The sequence below is a fragment of the Camelus ferus genome, chromosome 7 (assembly GCF_009834535.1).
Source record: "Camelus ferus isolate YT-003-E chromosome 7, BCGSAC_Cfer_1.0, whole genome shotgun sequence".
Classification (NCBI taxonomy): Eukaryota; Metazoa; Chordata; class Mammalia; order Artiodactyla; family Camelidae; genus Camelus; species Camelus ferus.
The window spans coordinates 50,312,282-50,334,306 of NC_045702.1; the positions used below are offsets into that span (position 1 = coordinate 50,312,282).

At 35.1% G+C, this 22,025-nt stretch overlaps 1 protein-coding gene across 1 annotated transcript in view; it reads left to right on the forward strand.

Annotated features, from left to right (window-relative positions):
- Positions 1-15,582, forward strand: part of PRPS1L1 (phosphoribosyl pyrophosphate synthetase 1 like 1) — a 47,845-nt gene extending 32,263 nt beyond the window's left edge. The window contains 3 exon segments of the mRNA XM_032483890.1: positions 3,745-3,821; positions 11,560-11,659; positions 14,646-15,582. Of these exon segments, the coding sequence (XP_032339781.1) occupies positions 14,746-15,579 (834 nt within the window). The 5' untranslated portion in view covers positions 3,745-3,821; positions 11,560-11,659; positions 14,646-14,745 and the 3' untranslated portion in view covers positions 15,580-15,582.
- Positions 15,583-22,025: the final 6,443 nt, after the last annotated feature.

The following is a 22,025-nucleotide window of genomic DNA, read 5'->3' on the forward strand; positions in this document are numbered from 1 at the left end:
AAGATGATCTGTTCATTCATCAACCATATGTTGAGCTTGTAATACATGAGAAAATGTACTAGGCACTGGGGGTATAAAGATGGTAAGGTACTTTCCTACTTTGGCTACTATACTGTAATTGATATTGAGGTTGACTCCCCATCATCCATCCCAGCACTCCTCCTTGGTGTAATAGCAATGTAACTTTGTAGATTGGCTCCAGTCACTAGGCTGTAATGATTTTCCAAGTCAAAGGTAGTAATTCCATTGCCCTTTAAAGTGATCGGTTTAAGAAACCAGATTTAAGCCAATCCAAATTTTTAAATGTTCTTGAGATTATTCTTGTCCATAGGTGAATTCGTAATCCAATTTTTAAAAGACTGATAGATATTCCACTTTATTCTATAAAGGATTTGAGGTAACCTGTGGATATGCATGCAAAATAGCAAGATAAAGATTAAATTGATACATAATTGAGAATAGGGGAATAAAAGAATAGTGAACAGCTACTAGAAGAAACAGCTTTGATCCTTAACGTTCCTAGGAGAAAAAGCAAAAAAGAAAACATTAATAGTTATAACCATCTATAATTCCATGAAAAAAATAGCAACAGCAATAATAATAACTAATACTTGTTAAGTACTTAGGTTCCAAGCTCTGTTATATTAAAGTAATATATTCATTTAATCTACAGAACAGCTCTATAAGGTGGGTAAAATTTTTATCACCACCTTTGAAATGAGAGAAAGTGAGAACCATAAAGGTTAAATACGTTATCAAAATCTTAAATCTGATAAGTGACAGAGCTAAGAAAAAGGATAAAAACAAATGAGTAACTCGGGGGAAGCACAGTATTTTTGATACATTGTCTGAGAGAAATCTCTCTCATGGAGTCCTTATAAAGCATTGTAATAGTTAACTTGGTTGTGAAATAACACAGAGAATTCCATGGCAGATAAATAAGATTCTGTAAAAGTGTAGGGAAAAGTCTTTGAAGATTAAGATTTAGAAGTAAAATCTGGATGCTCTGAAAGATCTTTGTATTTCCGCTCAGTGGTTATGATCCTTTTCTCTGCCAGATGAGTAGAGTTTCAAGTTTCAAAAATACAGGCTTAAGCTGATTGTGAAATGAATCTTTCATTGGGGACTGGAAAATCTACTCGCCTAGCAACTATCTTTCAAAATGTATGTATATACATATATATATATATATAATTCTAATTTGCTATTTGAAGTTTCCAGTAGAGTTACTATTTTGAGCAATAGTAATTTCTGTAGTCTTTCTTACAATAAAGCAAAAGGGAACAACACCTTAAAAGCCTCAAATATTTTCACAATACAATCATCTTACATGTATTTCCTTTATCATTAATGTTTCGGATTGTTTTCCACTTGGACAATGATTCTGATGTTAAAATCATGAATAAATCTCTGGTGATCTATTAGCAGGTGTGTGGCCCAGACAGACATGGCCTGTTTGGGTAGTATCCCCCCTGCAGGATTCTCCTCACACCTCAGTCACTCAGTTCCCCCCAGGCTTGCCTTTTCTCCTTTTCATGAAAAGCCATTATCAAGAAAGGATCTGAACAACTTGCTCCCAGTAAGGTTAAGCACAGGTGAGGCTTCATACTGTCTACTTACGTTTTAACCAAGCAAAAACTTGAAGAATCCAGTCACTGTAGGTGCTGTCTGAAGCTGGCCAGGTCTAGCCTTTTGAAGAAGTCTTACAAGTTGAGAGAGGGCAATAAGGAAACTCCCTTATTTTTGCTAAGGAACTTCAAACTTACTAAAGAGATAAAGTCAAATTTGCTTTTCAAGACCAGTGCAACTCAATGCCTTATCTGCAGATCAGTACAGCTCTATGCACTCTTTGCTTTCGATTTCTGACAACTATAGGCATTGAGAATAAAATGTGAGAGAACTGATATTAGAGCAGCTTGACAGAAAAATTTTATGTCTGTGGCAACAAATAATTTTAAAAATTGGATTTGTATTTTTATTTCTTAAAAAAATCCTTTTGCTAGTAATTCAGATTTTTATTGTACTTTACAAAAGGAGTGGTCTGCAATAGATCAGATGCTAAAAAAAGAACCATCCCTTCATCACAGTTAATTTGAGAATCACTATACTATTACATAAATAACTTTGTATTAAATGGCATATTCTGTTATATTTTGTTCTAATACAAACAAATGGTACTTGGTGTCAGAAGCTTAAAAATATTTTATGGGAGAAGTCTTCTATCCTTTAATTCAATTTTATGTGTATAAATTAGGGAAAGATTTCCACTATTTATGTAATCAAATGTATATCCAGAAATCAATATTTGAGAAACACTATAAAACACTAAATGATAGAAGATAAAGCAATTTTCCAGGAGCTACTGGAGAGTAACCACTAAAGAGATCTCTAGGTATAGGGGCTGTTACATTTTGGCAAATGGCTGATAATGGAGGAGAGATTAATAGATTCATAAAAACGTTAGAAATCATAGAATCCTATTTCTTATTTTTGACAGATGAGCTCAGAATAAGGAAGAGATTGTTGGAATTAAAAAGTTGAACTGGTGGGTGAGAACTGCAGTTCCCATTATATACACAGTTTATGTATATAAATATAACCTTGTGGCTATTTTATGCTATCCAGAATCACATAATATCAGAGCAAGAAGAAGCCATCACTCTCACGTAACACAGCTTCAAAATCTACACATAAGACAACCAAAGTCTTAAGATGTTAAATTAACATGCCTGATATTGCCAAGTACTTAACGAAGGAAGACAGGGAAGAATAGAATCCAAGTATTCTGACTCTCATTTCAGGAATTTTATGTGGCACCATGTTGGGAGAGACTTTTAAGTGAGCTACCATGTTGATTTCTTAGGAAAAGTCTTCTACTTGGTACTTAAAGTAATATATTTCACAAGAAAGAAGCTTTGCTTTTCTTATGTAAATCAATGAGAAAATAAGATTTACTCAACAAATTAAATGATTAACCATAATGAAAAATTTTGCCAAGTAGAGATAAGGTCTCTGGGTGAATAATACAATTTATGAAAATTAGAGCATTTCAGGGTTAGAATAAACCTTAACTAATCTATGTACACTCACCGGAACGATCAAGCGTACCCACAAGAAGAACAGCAATGAATCCAAACCCCAAATTTCTATGTTTTGGGACTTTGTAAACTGCGTTGACTTATAAAAAACAGACATTATTTCCTTAGTGCTTCTATAATCCAAGCATTAAGCTACTGTTTATTTAAAAGCCTCATAACAAAATTGTGAAGAAAGTATTATTATTAATCCTATTTTACTGATAGCATCATTGAAGAGAAGTCAAAGTTGTACATGTTAACATTGCTTGTATGAGATTGGATTTCAATATGCTTAAATATCCTTCATTCGTATCTATCATACCATATTGTTGTCTAGCAAGTCAGTCAAGGTGGACATCACAGGCAGCCATAAGGGCACTGGAGTCAGGCTGCCTGGGGTCAAATTCAGTCTTTACTACATACTAACTGTGTGACTCTGGGTAAGTTACTTAACCTCCCTGTGCTTACCATTTTCTTTCCTATAATATGGCAGTGGGGCTATGGTGAAGAATTCTAAGTATTTGGCTTGTACTAAGTACTCAGTAAATGCTAGCTACTATTACCAAGGGTCAAGGAATCAACTCAAGCAGAAGCAGTCCTCTTGGTTGTCCTGGGCACAGCAAAATCAGTTTATTAACTCTACCCTCCCTAATCTCCTTGTCTGTAGGCTCTCCATCTGGTGGGAGGAAGACAATCCAGCTTCTCTAGTGTTTCTCATAGAAGTCATATATTTCTCCTGTTAAGGTAAACATCTCCCCGTGCCAGAACTTCCTTGGAGGTATCAGCCTCTCCTTCTCCCAGGGGTTTTCAGTATAACTTTATAAATGAGTAAGGGAAATATTTGAAGATGGTAACAAGACTGTAAAATTGTAAACCAAATCAAAGTCACTGTAAGAAACTCTGAATACCATACTTCTAATTAAGAAACGTGTTGTTTAAAGCAGTGGTTCTCAAAAGTGGATGAACATTAACCCAGAAAGCTCTGAGGGTTTGGGTTAAAGTTGGGATGACCTGGAACAAATTACATCAGGATCTCTGGGGTTGGAACTGAGGCATCAAGTTTTGGGTGTTTTTTAAATCTCCCTAGAAGGTTCTAATGTGCAGCCAAGGTTGAGAATCTCTGATTTAATACTACCAAGTTAAAAAAAAATGTCCAAAGTTTGAGTCTGGAAATCTATATTTTCAGAAAACAACCCAGGTAATACTGATGATTGGCGATATTGGGAGTCACTGGTTTAGAACATGTAATACCTCAATAAAATAGCTTAGGGCCTATATTTACAGTTTTGAAGTATAAGGAAACATTGCCAATAGAGCTTTCAGACAAAAAAATAGTTGGAAATAGTTTGGATTCCAGATCATGAACCTGGGAATAATTTCTTAAGATCTCACTATTTACTCACTTCTAAACAATATACAGGAATTGGAGGTTTAAGGTGAAGTTTAAATGTGTGTTTTTGCTACCATTATACTTAAACCATAACCCTTAACACTGAACCAATGTAATTTGTTTTTTACCTACCAGGAATTATTTCCATAGGCAAATTGTATGAAACTCAGCCTTTATAATACAGAAGCGACAGCACAAAGAATCACAGCTATGTAGCAACCAAGCAAAAACAGTGCTGATTTATGAAACTTCACAGACTTAGAAATAGAAACAAAGCACTAAATATTCATGAAACCTCATACAGTGCTTGCACATAAGCTACATCTCAGTGATTTGTAACTTAGTTTTAGGCAAAAAATAATAACCTGAGCACATCCAAACATATGGAGCCTCTCAAGTGTTAGGTTTCACTAATTTTTGGTCTTATTTTGAATCATAAATAAATTATGAACATGCTGTAAATGGTTGGCCATAATGTAAACCTCCCAAAGAAAAGTAAACAAAGATTTCATCAGCAAAGCAAGAGAGTAACTATGAAAAGAAGGATTAATGAAAATCTTCTTGGATTTTAATGTTTTAGAAAGTGGTAAAAGCTCTTTAAAGACACAGACACAATTGAAAGAAGCAAGTAAAATTCTGTCATTCAACAAAGCGACATCATAAACCCACCATGCAAAGAGTTAAAGAAAACAATCTGTGCCATGTACTGTTCAGATTAATCATAAATTCAAGATATAATCTGATAGCTAATACAATAATCGAGGGAATCTTAAATTTCAATGAGTTACCTTGCCAGTTTTGGTTCCAGTTTCATAATATAATTATCCCAATTTTATTTAACAATACAAATGACAGATGCAGACTTCAAACACAAATGCTATGCCTATAATCCACATTGAAAGTGGAAAGATTAAAAACATACCACTGATAAAATCAAATAATTCAACCCAAAGTCTGTTTTTTCATTTCAGACACAATTCTATTTAAAAGAAATATAATTCGATTAATTGCTAAAAATTCATTCTTATACTTTTTGCATCCATTTTTTTTTTCCTTCAATATGTGATAAACCATGATCAGCCGAAGTAGCTCTGAAACACAGGGCAGTTCTGTAACAACTGTTAAAAAAAAAACTTGCTTGAATGGAAAAAAAATTACAATCAAGGTATACCCTTTTGTATGTGTTTGTGAAGGAAGGGTGTTTGTTTTTAAATGACCTTAGTTCACCTGTGAAACAAATAAGTGCTCAGAGATAATGTATCACCTCCACTGAAATGCTTTCGTTTTTAAAAAAGCAAATGTGATATTGGAGTGCCTAAATAGTTAAGCATTAGGAATGTGAGGTGATACATCCAGAATAATACTACACTGGTCAGACCCACGTGAGCACAAATTGTTTAGGTTCAGAGATTTAAGAGATGTGGAGAGCAGTAAAAATGATCAAAGGACTTAAAAATAGAACCTATAATGAAAGCCTTGACAAAATGAGATTTTTCAGCAAAGGAATTTTGTGATAATGGTTCTCAGGTATGTGAAGAGGATGGTATCACCTGCTCTCCATCTTTACTGAGGAATGAATAAGCAAGAATAAGATTAACCTTCAGAGGAGTAGACTTAAGTGAGATAGAAGAGAATGTCTCAAATGAGTTATATTTTTGAAAGGAGCTCATCATCAAAAGGATCTGCAGAATTTCCTTCCCTGGAGATATGTATAAGTAAGATACATATTCTTGTTCAAAATATCTCAGTGATGTCTTGCTGGGAAGAAGAGTCTTCTATCATGGAATCTCAGGACAGGAAGGTCATGTTTCCCAATCACCATTTATGATCTCAAATTTACTAAGAATGGAGACTTACTATAAGAATTAAACATTGAAATAGTCAAAAGATTTTATGACCTGTAGTTAAATTATGCTTAATCCCTGTTAGATAAACTAAGGAAAATGGGAAACTATCTTCATTTAGCTAACTAGTAATTTTCTACATGGCTTTATGACTAAACTTTTTTTTTAAGGGACCTTACTCTACCCTTGCATGTGGAGAAAATCTGCTAATTAATGATGCATTAAGATGTCAGTGCCTTCCCAACTCTCACCTGACATAGGAATACTTGGGTGAAGACTCAGTCTAGTTAAAGAAGTCAGATAGAACCATGCTGTCTCTGGAATAGGCATACTTTCAGCATGTGACCCTGTCATTACAGTTCACCCTCGATCCAGGGGAGAGATATGGATACAGCAATAATTTGCTGGTTTTATTACACTGCTGTTGTCCCTCCAGGAGGAAGATAAATGGTAGTAAAAGAAGAATCTGGAGCAGGTCTCCATATAGACCAACTCTGCTTTCACTTTTCAAAATTTGCAATGCCTCTCTGTATTCTGCACACATAAATAGCTAACATTTATAAAGTACATATTGTGATATACATATAACATATAAAGTATTGTTACTGATGGCTCATATTTGTTCTGCTTATTCAATCTTCACAATTCTAAGAGGCTGGTGCTGTTATTGTCGTCCCTTTTACAGATGAGGAAACTTTGTCCAAAGTCACTCAGATAGTCACTCAAATCCTAGCAGTCTGGCACCAGAGTCTATGTGCAAATTCGTAACTGTCCCTCTGCAATTGGATTAAACATAGAAAAAATAAAAAATCAACTATTTTCACTCTACTTCGTATACTTGGAAACACCATTAATCACTATTTTTCTAGACATCAAACACAGAGCAGAACTCTCCAAAGTTAGTGAAAATAAAATATTGCTTTAAGTATATATAATTTTCAAGAAATAAAATAGCTCATTGTCAGAAATTCATTTATCCACTGGTGAAACATCTTTTTTATGTCTACAAAAGGAGGAAAACAGATTGACACTAATAAGCTGTTTCTTGCTTTTCACTGTAGTTTATTTGAAATGAGAGCTCATGAATTGAATTGATAAGAAGCAAATTAACATATAAGGATATGAAGCAGAATGTATTTACACAAAAAATGACTGTTGGTGAAGTAAACTGCTAAAGTCAACAACAATCACAAGTAATATTTTTAAAGACAAATTACTAGAAAGTAGTGTATAGAATATACATTCATTATATATATTTAGTCTCTGTTATCACTGACCTGAAGTTTATCATAAATATAAGAATAACTTTGATTTCAAAGGTCCTAGCAGACATAGGAAAATCATGTTGGAACTGTAAATGATAGTTATTATCATGGCACAAGCATACTCTAGCTACTTCAAAAAATGTGTCCCATTTCAAGGTGTCCCACAGTGAGCTATTTCTGACAATTTCTCAGACTACAGTTTCTGTTACCTATAAGTAGCCCGCAGACTCGTCCATTCCAGTCTCTTTATCAGCCACCATGATGCAGCCTCTGTTACCACTAACCTTCCTGAGATGACTGTCCCTGGGGAGCCAGGGACAGGTGTTCTCTGCCTGTGGCAATTGCTGCTTGCTTCCTCCACCATTCTGCCCTCAGAGAGGGAATATGAGCACAGGCTCACCAGAAATTCTTCATACAAGAGCTAAAACTAGCTATAATTATCTTAGGTTTCAGTTTTGTAGACTTCGTGGGTCAAGGGTGATGGAAGTTAAGGCCCAGGGCCTGCCCAAGGCGAGAAGTCTCATAGGAGACTTTCTACTCATTAAATTGGGACCCCAAAGCTCTCCATCTTCAGAATAACGGTGAACCAGAAGTAACCTGCCTCCATAGTCTGTAGGAGGGAGGGATGGCTCACTGGTGAGCATAGCAGACAGCAGAGAAAAATCACATGAGAAATGATTGGGAGTTGTGGATCCCTGAGAAGTTGTGAGCTTAGGATATCCTCATGTAGTTTTGTAGTCTGGGGTTATATCACCTTGACAGTTCAGGGAAACTTAAGGTGGTCCCCAGACTAACAGCAACTCCATACAGGAGTCAGAAGCAAAATTCTCTCTGGAAGAAGAAACTTTCATTCTAAATTTCAAAGAATTTCCTCAAATAAAATTTTATATGCCATAATGGTACATAGTTGAACATAAAAAAGCGCAGAAGAAAAAAGCCAGCATGAGCAAGAAAAATAGACAGCAGATAGAGATTCCAAAAACTTCAGACATTGGAGTTACCAGATGCGTCTTATGAAACAGCTATTATTTTATGTTTTAAAAAATAGTTTGAAATAAGAACAAGTTTGAAGATATTGAGTTCAGAGAACAATTAACTCTAAAAACTTCCCCAGTAGAACTTTAAAAGGACTAAACAAAAAGTCTTCAAATGAAAAATGTAATAACTAAAATTAAAAACTCAATAGTTATACACACACCTATTAGAATGACCAAAATTCAGAATAATGACAATACCAAATGCTAATGAGAATGTGGAGCTACAGGAATTTTATATATTGCTGGTGGGAATACAAGATCGTCCAGACACTTTTTGAAGACAGTTTGGCGATTTTCTTTAAAAAAAACTAAATATACTCTTACTATACGATCCAAAAATAACAATCCTTGATATTTACCCAAAGGAGTTGAAAATTTATGTCCATACAAAAACCTCCACACAGATGTTTATAGTAGTCTTATTCATAATTGCCAAAGCTTGGAAGCAACCAAGATGTCCTTCAGTAAGTGAATGGATACGTAACTATGACATATTCAGACAATGGAATACCATTGTGCCAGAAATAAGTGAGCTATCAAGTCATGAAAAAAACCTTTAATACATATTACTAAGTGAAAGAAGTCAATCTGAAAAAGCTATACATACTGCATAATGGCAATGGTGTGACATTCTGGAAAGGGCAAACTGATGGAAACAACTAAAAAGATCAGTGGTTGCTAGGGGTGAGAAGAGGAGGGGAGATAAGTAGGCAGAACACAGAGATTTTTAGGGGAGTGAAAATACCTTGTATGATACTATAATGATGGATACATATCATTATACGTTTGTCTAAACCTATGGGATGTACAACAGTAAAATGAACCCTAAGGTAATCTATGGACTTTGGGTGATTATGATGTGTCGATGTGGGTTCATCACTGGTTAAAAAAATGTATCATTTTGGTGAGTGATGCTGATAATAAGGGAGGCTATATGTGTGTGGGGGCAGGGGTACATTGGAAATCTCTATAACTCTGTCAAAATTTTCCCTCATATTGTGAGCCCTGGGAAAGATCAAAATTTGAAGTTCGGTTCCTAATGAGTGTGCATTGCTTTCACACACAGTAAAGTTGAAAAACTGTTAGTTGAACCATTGTAAGTTGGAGACACTGTACAATGGTTTCCTTCCAAAGGGCAACATCGTATCAAATTAAGCAAATATTTACTCTGTACAATACTTAGTATCATCATGGACAGTCAAATGGTTTTCAGAGTTTGACAAAAAGATCTTTCTCAGTGATAAATACTGTAAGAGATTCAAGAAGGGAGAACGGGATAATAAATAGGAGAGACTTTAAGTTTTATTCAATTCTTAGTGAGCTAATAGGTAGAAATTCATTTTTAGATGTTCAAACGTCTAACGGATTTTTTTAAATCCCCAAATAACGAGAATTCCCATCTTATCTGTATTTGTCAACATATTTTAAAATACACGTATTTTAAGTTGAAGTGTGTGCAAATACAGTTCTTAAAGAGTTATATGATATTTGAAAGCAATATTCATATGTAGAAAAGAAGAACATGAAAAAATCTAGGAGCAAAATAAAATATGCCACATTACAAGGGCTAATGAAATGAGTAAAGCAAAATAAGTCAACTATATCTTTTATTTTCCCAAATGGCTAAATAAATGTTGATGATATATATAAACCAGCAGTTCTCAAAAGTCCGGTCACCAGAACAGTAACATTAGCATTACCTGGTGTCGTAAGAAACATGAAATCTGGGACTCCCCTCCAGACCTGCTAATCAACAGCTCTGGGGATGGGGCTCAGGAATCTGCATCTAACACTCCCTACTGGGGGTCCTGATGCCCTTGAAGTTAGAGAACCACTGAACCATTTCAAACCACACTGTACTCAATTTTTATTTACATGAACGGACAACTGGTTTTCTTGTTTATTATGAAGATTAACTAAATGGTCACAATGGAACAGAAAAAATAAAATATGTCTAAAGTATGTTTGAATAGCATAAATGGAGCTTGCCTTTTATCAAAATATAATTAACATGAGTATCTTTTTACTAATTTCATGAAACCAGTATTCTCTATTAAAAAGGAAAGATCCATTATCAATAACAGCTTTTAAAAGTTTAAAATATTTCACATTAGGGAGATATTTTCTTATTTGCAGTTTACTAGTTATGGAATCTCTCCATATATTGTCTCATCTGTCATTATAATTATATATTATTCAGCACACCTAAACTCATTGTTATTCCAAGACTGTTATTTCATACTAAGATTTTTAAGTTCACTAGAATTTTTTTCCTTAAATCCAGAAGTATGTTTCAGAAATACCCTCATGAGTCTAGCATAATACTCAGAACTAAAGTCCCATTTCTAAGTCACAAAATATTCTATTTGTTTCACTCAGCTTTATTTACCTAATCATCATCTTCACATCTATCGTATAAAATGACAGATTTCCAACTAAAAGCTCAGTAAACACACACAGTACTCAACTTTAATTGCAAACAATCACAAAACAAACTTTAAAGCATTTCTACCCATGTAAAGCTCTGTGGGAAATTGTTTTCTCAAAGTATTGTGGATGATTATGAACAAAATAAATGAGGTAAGGTAATGTTACAATAATGATCTGGAACTGTGAGTCAAATGAGTAAGATTAAAGCACAAAGAGACTCTTCCTAATAAACAAGCAGATAACTGCTGGAAAGGAAAATATGTTCCTTTTTGAGATTAACTGCCAAATATTCTCAACCTACACAAAGCTGTCATAAAGGACATCTAAATCTGTCCTTTTTGTAACATGTGTTGTGACAAGATTTGACAGTTTATCAAAGAACTATAATTGCCACCTAAACATCTAGCATTTTGTCATCCGCAAGTGTGTTTAGTGAAAGCATTTATTTTCCTTAAAATACAACAACCATTTTTCTCCACTTTCTGAAAGAACTGACTGAGTTTCTTTTCTCCTTAGGTGATCAAGCTGCATCACGGCTCTCTTTGAATTATTTATGTTGGAACTGTGAAGGGTAAAAAAAAAAAAAAAATCAGTAAAGCAAGAAACTATTACCAAGGTAATATATATCTATATTCTGAATATTGACTCAAAAGACCTTCAGAACACAGCAATTCTCACAGATCCATAGACATGACGTTTTAAATATGCTTTCCTTGGGAAAGAGAAAGATAAGGCATTTTCTCTGTATCACAATTTCTGTTTCCAGAGTAATTTATTAAGAAATGATGTCTTAAATAGACAGAATGTGTTGTTCGATAGGCATCATTCCTACCTCAAGCTTTTATCAGAAACAGTGATAAGATAGATGTCTTCAACCTTCAGAGACTAGAATAAACAGGAGCTAATTCCCCTTGCAATAGATTCATGTAATGGAAATATCAGAGGAATGAAGATATTTCCATAACACTACTAATTGTTCATTTTTTTCTGGAAATAATTTTTAAAAGTAAGAGAATTTTTCAGTATCAGCTTTGAGGTTTTATTCTTTGATGTAGTTGTTTGATAAAAGAGTAAAACTTTTGTTCAAAAATTTCTGCACAACTTTTCGACTTTTTCTTCATTCTGATAAACCTCAAAGGAAAGGGCTGGAAGTGGTATAGTGAGAAAAGCCCTATTTGGAAATTCAGGGATCCCAGATTCTAGTTCACACCCAGCCTGCAATAAGCTGTTAGATCCCAGGCAACTTGCTTCATTTCTCTGGGCCTTCGCTCGCTGTCTGTGAACTGGAATGTTAGACTGGGTGGTTTCTAAGGCCATTTCCATCTTTAATATTTTATGATTCTAGACAAAGCCCTGAAACTGTGAGGTGTTGCAACAGCCAGAGCGTGGAGCAAAAATAGCAGCAACACAAAAATTTCTTTTTAACACCTCAAGGAAAATGTAACCCTATCGGTTTTTAATGTTTATATTAGCGTTCAGTCCTATTTAGGTAGTAATAAGTCTATTTAAAAATCTGTTTTGTTTTTCTTTAAAAACTGAAAAATGTTTGACATATTGAGAACACCAAGCGAAAAATCATTTTAATCTGCAAGTACTTTTTAATGCTCCTAAATTAAGCCACAGAATTTTCTTTAGAACTCACAGTATATAGTCTGGCTGAGGATGAGAATTATAAAGTATAGGTGGGGCTGTTGATTTTATGAAGGAAAGAACATGAATGAAGCGTGGACTGAAATGAGCCCCCACAAGCCAAAGAGTTTCAACTGAGGAGAAAAGCAGTTGATGTCAGGGAGAGGTGTGATTGGATCAGCAGCAGCACATTTTGATTTAGCCTATTTGACTTAGCTGTTTAAACGGCTTTATAATAATAGTACATTCAATATATAAAAACACTCTTTTCTAGCAGTGTGTTTTACAGACTTAGCCAAGTCTTACCTATTTCTGTTGCCTCTCCCATTCCTTACCTTATTCCTGAGCTTATCCTATCCATGAACTCAACCCAGGGGGGAAGCTCAAAAGTGGGGTGAGAAAGTATATTCAACAAATTATTTAGTAATTTCAAAATATTTTAAAATGATTATTTAGTTTTAGAGTGAATCAAAATATCCCAGAACAAAATGTCAGACACACAATTAGCAGGATAAAACTTTATGATCTCTGTCTGATGCCTCCATTTTTTTATGACAGTCTGTTATTGAAATTCCTGTTATCTATGGTCCCTTCCATTCTTATCCCATTACTCCAACTCCCAATGCACTTTGGAAGCTGTGTGCTTAAAATTTGCTAACAATTATTTATTCATCATAGACATTTTTGTTGGTATTTTTAATTATAAAAGTAATGGAAGCTCAAATACTGCATTAACAGAGGTCAAAAAAATGTGATAGTCCTATATCCCAACTCCCACCAGCCTACTCCCCTGTGCAAAGATAATCATAATAATAAGGACTTCCATAATGATTTGATCTTTGACTATTACTTAATTTTAAATATATAAATACCATACTATGCATATTTTTATGAATGGGTTTTTTACATTTAAAAATATCTCAGAGATACTTTCATATGGCTACACACAAATCAGTTTTTTATATGGCTACCTGTGTTTATACAATACTTTATCTCATAATTTATCTACTGACAGACATTTGTTAGTTTCTAGGTTTTGCTTTTATAAGCAGTTCTAGAGAAGTTACTGCCATTCACCGTCTTATACCCTGTGAGTGGTGCGACACCTGACACACAGAACATCTCAGGAAATACTGACTGAATGGATTAATACAGCAAGAAATACTGTTATTGATGTATTTTGGGGGTGCTTGTGAATACTTTTATTAAGTAGATTCCTAGAGGTGGACACACGGAAAGGTTATGTGTGAAATTTCCCTTGCAAAATCTACACACACACATTTCATTAGAATAGAAGGGATTACCTATCATATAATTTTGGTCTACTGTGGTGTGTGAAAATAATTGGCATCTTCTTGATTACTAGCATTTTTTCATGTTTTTTTCTGGGTTTTTTTTCCCTGTAAATTGATTATTTATACCATTTTCAAACTCTTTTTTGACTGTCTTTTTCTTACCCAGTTGGAAGAACTCTGTCTAAAACCCACTTCAGACACTTTCTCCAGTCCGTATGTTTCCTTTCAAACTTAGATGTCTTTTGCTTTGCAGAAATTTTATATTTATATTTATTTTTAATGTGTTTTATGTTGATTTTATTATATTTATATTTTCAGCATATTTAAATTTAAGCATCCTTTGGAAATTAATACAGGCAATAATAGAAGAAAAGAAAAAAAAAGACCCATGAACTAAAGAAAGGTTTGATTCTTTAGTTTTAAAGTGTAAAGTGGGTGTCAGGGAGGAATTATTTTAAAGACCCAGGGACAATTTAGAGCAGCGCAGGACGGGCCAGAACCCTAAAGGCCGAGTAACAGCCGGAAGCCGTCAGTTACAGTCTGCAGTCTCCAGCTCCCAACCAAGTGCCCAGAGGAGTCTCTGGTCTGATTTCCATTCCTGTCTCAGCGGTAGGGGTGATCACTGGCCATAGAGAGGCTAGGGTCATTGCCCAAAATGCCAAATTTCAAAATCTTCAGCTGCAGCTCCCGCCAGGACTTATCTCAGAAAGTTGCCGACCGCCTGGACCTGGAGCCAAGCAAGGTGGTGACCAAGAAATTCAGCAGCCAGGAGACCTGCATGGAAATTGGAGAGAGTGTGCGAGGAGAGGATGTCTACATAGTGCAGAGTGGTTGCGGCGAAATCAACGACAACCTGATGGAGCTTTTGATCGTGATTAATGCCTGCAAGATTGCTTCAGCCAGCCGGGTTACCACGGTCATCCCGTACTTCCCATATGTCCAGCAGGATAAGAAGGATAAGAGCCGGGCCCCCATCTCCGCCAAGCTTGTTGCAAATATGCTGTCCATAGAGGGTGCGGATCACATCATCACCATGGACCTACATGTTTCTCAAATTCAGGGCTTTTTTGATATCCCAGTAGATAATTTGTATGCAGAGCCAGCTGTCCTGAAGTGAATAAAGGAGAGTATCTCTCAGTGGAGGAACTGCACAATTGTCTCCCCAGATGCTGGTGGAGCTAAGAGAGTGACCTCCATTGCAGACAGATTGAATGTGGACTTTGCCTTGATTCACAAAGAACGGAAGAAAGCCAATGAAGTGGACCAAATGGTACTAGTGGGAGATGTGAAGGGTCGTGTGACTGTCCTTGTGGATGACATGGCTGACACTTGTGGTACAATCTGTCATGCAGCTGACAAACTTCTCTCAGCTGGAGCCACCAGAGTTTGTGCGATTTTGACTCATGGAATCTTTTCTGGCCCAGCCATTACTCACATTAACAGTGCATGCCTTGAAGCAGTAGTAGTCACCAATACCATACCTCAGGAGGATAAGATGAAGCATTGCTCCAAAATACAGGTGATCGACATCTCCATGATCCTTGCAGAAGACATCAGAAGAACTCACAATGGGGAATCCGTTTCCTACCTATTCAGCCATGTCCCATTATGATAGGATAACACTGGAGTTATTGTATTTTAAATAAAATAAATACAAATATACTCTGACCATTGTTTTTCCTCAATATTTAATGAAAAGTTCAGCAGAAGACCCACCTTGCTCCAGTGTGTCTTTCTACATCCCACATCATGTATCTTAGATGTTTATTTTAAACTGGGGAAAAACAGATTGAGAATAATTGCTGGGAATTCCTATCTGGGTTGTTTCATTCTGGCTTTTTTGGACAATTTTGTGAGCCTTGCAGTTTCAACTACAGTTGAGCTGCTGATTTCAGGCTTTGAACATGCTGTGTGGGAGTGTTTGAAGGTAATTGGGGAGACAGACTACTTTACATGTGAATGCTTCAGGGTTTACTTTGTTCAGAATAGCTAGCAATGCAGCCAACTCAATCCACCACCCCTACAACCCACTTCTATTCCCCATATCCTGGACCCCACTTCCCCATTTGTGACAGGTTTTCCAAGAGCTGTGCTAAATTCCATCCAGAGTCCTGGGCAACTCAAATCTAGTTCACTTAGTTGCTGACCCACCTAAAGGCAAGAGCAGTAGCTTTCAGCTTGAAGAATCATTGGGTAAGATCATGAGAAAAGGTTGCAAAGTGCAGTAAATGCATCTTGAGAGGGAGAAGACAAATCATGACCACCTGTTCAGAGACGGTGGATCTTGGATTCTCCATTGTACCTATTTTTGATTTAGCTTTACTTCCAACCATCTTGACGTTTTCCTGGCCAAACATCCTGCTGGGTCCAAATGATCAGTGTGTCAGTCTTCTGGAAAGTAAATCCACTCTCTAAAATTTACACTTGATGCTTTTGCTGTAGCTTAATCTTAGCCTACTAACCACAATGGTAGTAGATTTTAAGTGGTGTCCTACTGTCGCAATGGTGGTAGATTTTAGGTGGTGTTGTAGCACCTTTTAATTAAGCATTTACTTTTAATCTTTCTTCCTTGACTTTGGTTGGTCTCTCAGATGACCTCAGATTTATATTTAAAAATTTATGTTATTGTCTTTTGTAGGGGAAACCAATAAAATGCCTGCATGTATGTGAGAAAAAGAATGTCCATGTTTGGGAATACCATGAAATTTATGATCTTCAAGAAAATTCAGACAGGCCCTGAAAGTTTCTAAAAGGTAAAACATAAACAAGATAGTTTTAAAGAAACAATATTCAAATTGCTGTCAGACTTTTCATTTGACCTCTCAGGTAACAAGCAAAAGAGGACAATATTTTTGCAGTTCTAAAGAAATATTCTTTTTAACCTAGCTTTCTGTACTCAGCCAAAGTATCATTTAAATTTGAAGGCAAAATTAAGACATTTTTATACAGTAAAGGACTCGAAAACTTTACTATCATAAATTCTTCCTGAAAGTATCCACTTGAGGATGCCAAAAAAAAAAAAAAAAATAGTACAACTAAGAGGAATAGATGGAATAAAAGAGATAATGTTGAGTAAAGAAAGAAGTGAAACTGATAGAAAAAGTTTTTCATGAAATTATTGTGAAGGTTATCACAATTATTAAGATAAAACTAACATAAAAATTGAGCCACAATATAAAGCAAATTATTTAAAAATCTGTAAAGAAAATTCCAGATGATATCCACAAAACATGGGAGACTAGGAGAGTTTAGGGTTAATCAAAGTATGTTAATGATCTTATCTAGTTTGGGAAGGAGGTTACTGACACCGATGATTGACATTATAGAAAAAAAGAGTTTAAGTATGTTTTCTAAATTCAAGGACAAGCAAGAGAAGAAAATAATGGGGTAAGTTACTTCCAAACTCCTAGACAGGAAAAAAAATGGCAATGGACATTGTAAAGGTGGACAATGAACAAAGTAAACACATCTAGCTGAAGATAGGAAATAAATGAGGAAGAAAACAGATCAAATAAAAAATACCAAATATATGTTATCACAACTAAAGTCAATATGTTAAAGTTAATTTTATAAGAGCTAAATTCTCAGAATGAGTAGCAAAAATATCTAATGATATGCTGTTTATGGAAGACATATCTAAACCAAAATTTGGGTATAAAGGATGATGAAAAATACCAAGTAAATGCTGACAAAGAGAAGTTAGGAATGATTCTTTCAAAGTAAAAACAAAATGTGTTTCACTGACTAACCCTCCTGCCGATAAGTTACAACCATTATGAATCTTGGTGCACTTAAAAATTCAACACTGGAATAGAAGAAGAAAAATAAAACAGTAAGAATATAAGGAGAAATGCATAATCTATGTTAAGAGAGGGAAATTTTAACAAAACTCTCAAATAATTTTAAAAGATAGGATTTAAATAATTCTATACCACAATTTAACAACTATACATGGAAATAAAATAATTTACATTTTCCAGCATGAATGAAAACATAATATTAAAAATATAACAGGTCACAAAAGATCTTCATAAAATTTTAAAAAGAAATTTATAAAGATCATATATAGTAAAGTAAAGTGGATTTACTACAATTATCTTGACAATATTGTGAAAAAATTAAACTTTCAGTAAAATAGTAATAGAATGAAGCTTGCTTGATCTGATAAAGAAAATTAACTAGAGACCTACAAAGACACAATTATGAAGCATTGAAAATGTTCCCATTAGAATTAGGCAAATTTCCAAGCAAGTGGAATAAGGCAAGAAAAAGAAAAGAGCTAGCAATACTGAAAGAAAAAATGAGACAAAACTGTCATTATTTGCAAATGTCATGACTGTCAACAAAAAATCCAGCAATCAAAAGAGAAGCTATTCCTACAAGAGGTCAATAAAGTGACTATATATCAGATAAGTTAAAAAATGGTCTTTTCTAAATAGCAACAAAACATAGTTGAAAAATATAATTGAAAAAAAAGTTTCCACAACCTAGAGCAATATAACCAGTAATGAACTCAAAAACTACAGGACTAGTATTAAAAAAATTAGCCAAAATACATAGAAAATACCTAAATAAATATATTACAAACCTGGAGTTGAAGAACAATATGAATGTTTCCTCAAATCATCTAGTCAGTATAAACCAAGCAAAAATGCAAATAGGATTTTTAAAAAGACAACTTGGTAAGCCTTTCTTAAAGCTTATCTAGAAAAATAAGAGATCAAACATATTCAAGATCTTTTTGAAGATGTTTGTGTACTACAATATATTAAAACATTATAAAGCTACGGTAATAAAATTGTTGTATAGATGCAAGAATGCACATGCGAATTAAAAAATATTGTGGAATTTAGATTCCTGAAACAGACCCATGTATACTTACAGGAATTTAGTACACACATACCCTATTTAATGAAAAGAGTGTGTTACTGGAAAAAGAAGCATAATTGAATCAATTCTATAGTAGAATCACTATCACAAAGTCCCTATGGAGACGCTTTCCTGATATCCTGCCTTGGCAACCACTCTTACAATCTACTCACATTCTCTGAAATGGGAGATGAGACTCCTGCCATAGTTTATTTGTTTTGTTTTGTTTTTCCCCTAAGTATCTTCATAGAATTGTTGATCAATCAGATCATAGTGATGCTTATAATGGGCTTATTAGTTAGTTGTCATTTATCAATATCTAGCTCCTTGATGATCTTTACTTTCTGCTTCCTTGATTATATCATGGAAAGCACCTCTAACCTCTTTAAAACTTCCACTGTAAGTACCATTGTAACACTGTTACCTTGTTTATATGAAACATAACCAATATTATTTTTACAACATAAGCAGTCATTTTGGACAGACTGTTCTCAGGATACAAAATATATGACAAAGGTCATAGCATAGTAAATAACACAGCTGCAGCTCCTGGTTAGCAAAGTAGCAGGTTCCCTAGCTGAAAGCTATAGTGTGCTTATGCTTATTGGCTGAAAACTGCTTTATACAGTCAATCATACTACATACCAGCTCATACCTCTGTCAAAACTGGCATATCTTGTCATTAGGTAAATAATGCACTGATCAATCAATGATGCTGGATAACTGACTATTAATTGGAACACTAGTTTTTTTCTCATCTTTAAATTATGAACAAAAATAAACTCCAGAAGGAATGATTGCAAAGAACAAAACTGTAAAATGCTGGAAGAAAACATAGAATAACTTATATACTCTTGTAATGGAGAATTTGTAAAGCGTTATAGAAGATAAAATTGAGACATAACTTCTGGGATTCTACAGGCAGAAAATGGGCTGATAGAGCTACTCAGTTACAAACACGTGCTACCCATTGAGAAGAAGAATGAATAACCCCAAGGGCAGAGCTGCCAAAAGTGGTGCAGAGGTGGGCGGGGCCATTGAGAGTGGCCTAGAGGCTGACTGAGCTGCTGCTGCGAGCCCTGAGGTTGAGGGAGCCACTGCCAAAGGCCAGTAGGCTGGAATGTGGACCCTGTGAGTCGAACATCAAGCCACAGAGGATTATTTTCAGGCCTTAAAACCTAGTGAAATTTGCTCTTCTGAATTTCAAACTTGCTTGGGATGGGCAATTCTTTTATTCTTTAACAATTTCTCTTTCCTAGAATGAGAATGTTATCCTGTGCCTGTCCCACCATTGTATTTTGGAAGCCGACAACTTATTTTCTGTGTTCACAGGTCCACAGATGGAGAAGAGTTTTCCTCCAGGATGGTTCATACCCAGAATTTCACTTGTACCTGATTCAGATGATTTAATGATGAGATTTGGGACTTTCGAGCTGATGACATTTAAATGAGATTTTGAACTAGAGGTGATGTTGTAATGGGCTGAGAATTAGGGGGATATTAAGGGTGAGGTGAGTGTGTTTTGTATGTGGAACAGATGTGAATTTGCCAGGGGCTAGAGAGCAGATTGTAGTGAGTTGAGTAGAGGCCTCCCCCTCAAAAAGATATATCCATGTCTTAACCCCAGGAGCCTTTTTTTGATAAGGTGTCCTTATTTAGATAAAGGGTTCTTATAGATGTAATAAAATTCAGGATTTCTAGGTGAGATCATCCTGGATTTAAAGTAGGGCTTTAAAACAATGACAAGCGTCCTTATAAGTGAAAAGCAGAGAAGATCTGAGAGACACAGAGAAGGCAGTATAAAGATGGAGGCCAATAATGGAGGGACGAATCTACAAGCCAAGAAATGTCAAGGACTGTGGCAATCATCAGAAGCTAGGTAGAGGCATGGAGCAGATTCTCCCACAGAACCTCCAGTAAGCACCAAGTTTACGGACACCTTGATTTCAGACTTTTGTCCTACAAAACTGAGAGAATTGATTTCTGTTGTTTTAAGCCACCTAGTTTGTGGCAACTTGTCACTGGTGTCATGGGAAATGAATACAGATTTCATATCCAGAAGAGGGAAGCTGCTGTAACTAATGCCTTAAAATGTGGGAGTGGCTTTGGAATTAGTTATTGGGAAGAGGCTTGGAAGAATTTTGAAGTGCATGATAATAAAGGCCTAGATCCCTTCGAAGAGAGTGTTGGTAGAAATAGAAACATGAAAGGAGACTCTAGTGAGAGCTCAGAAGGGTGTAAAGTAGATGATGTGACTCATGGATTCAATCTAATCTCAGCAGAAGGCAAGAGTAGAGATAGTTATCCAGGAAGGATCGGTGAGGAACCCTCTTATCTAATGGTGGAGACCCCATGCCAGGCACAAAATCAAAAGGAATAGAGACAGGATAAAATGAATGAGTACTATCATATCTTTTGGGGGCCATTATTCAACCCACTACACTGCATCTTTTTCCTTCTCTATTTTCTTTTAGATTCCCTATTAGATGGGTATTATATCTTCTGGATATATCTTCCCTATCTTAGAAGTTTACTTTACTCATATTTTTCATCATTTTATTCTTTGTCACTGGATTCATGGAGAATTCTTTAATTTGAACCTCCAGTTTAATTCTGTCTCCAGTTAATTCTATTATTAATTATTATTATTATTATTATTAATTAGATTATTAATCTTATCTCTGAATTTCCTTTTAATATCAGCAAACATGCTTTTAATTTTCAGATACTCTATTTCTTTTCCTTAGCAGCCTCTCTTTTTTGTGGTTGATACCATTGATATTATTTTTCACTTTATGGAATGTAATATCTGAATTCTCTTGGTAGATATTAACTATTCTTATGTATTAGCTGTTTTATTGAGAATGTACATAATGGAGAGAAGGAAGTATAGCAGGCAACCTTTCCTTTGTGGTGGATATTTTGACTTCTGGCTGCAAAATTTCCTAGCTATTGGGGTGACCATAACTTACTTTAGATAGTGCACAGCTTTTCAATCCTAAAAGCCTACCCTGAAATTCTCACTCACTTCCAAGAACTGTACTCATAAATTGTCCTTTGTGGAAACATTCTGAATTCCACTGGTCTGAAAGTTGGAGACAGTCACAACCGTTCCATTGCTTTTTAATATATACATTCAATTCAATAAATTGCTCATAGACCCTTCCCTCTCTCAAATCCAATACCCTT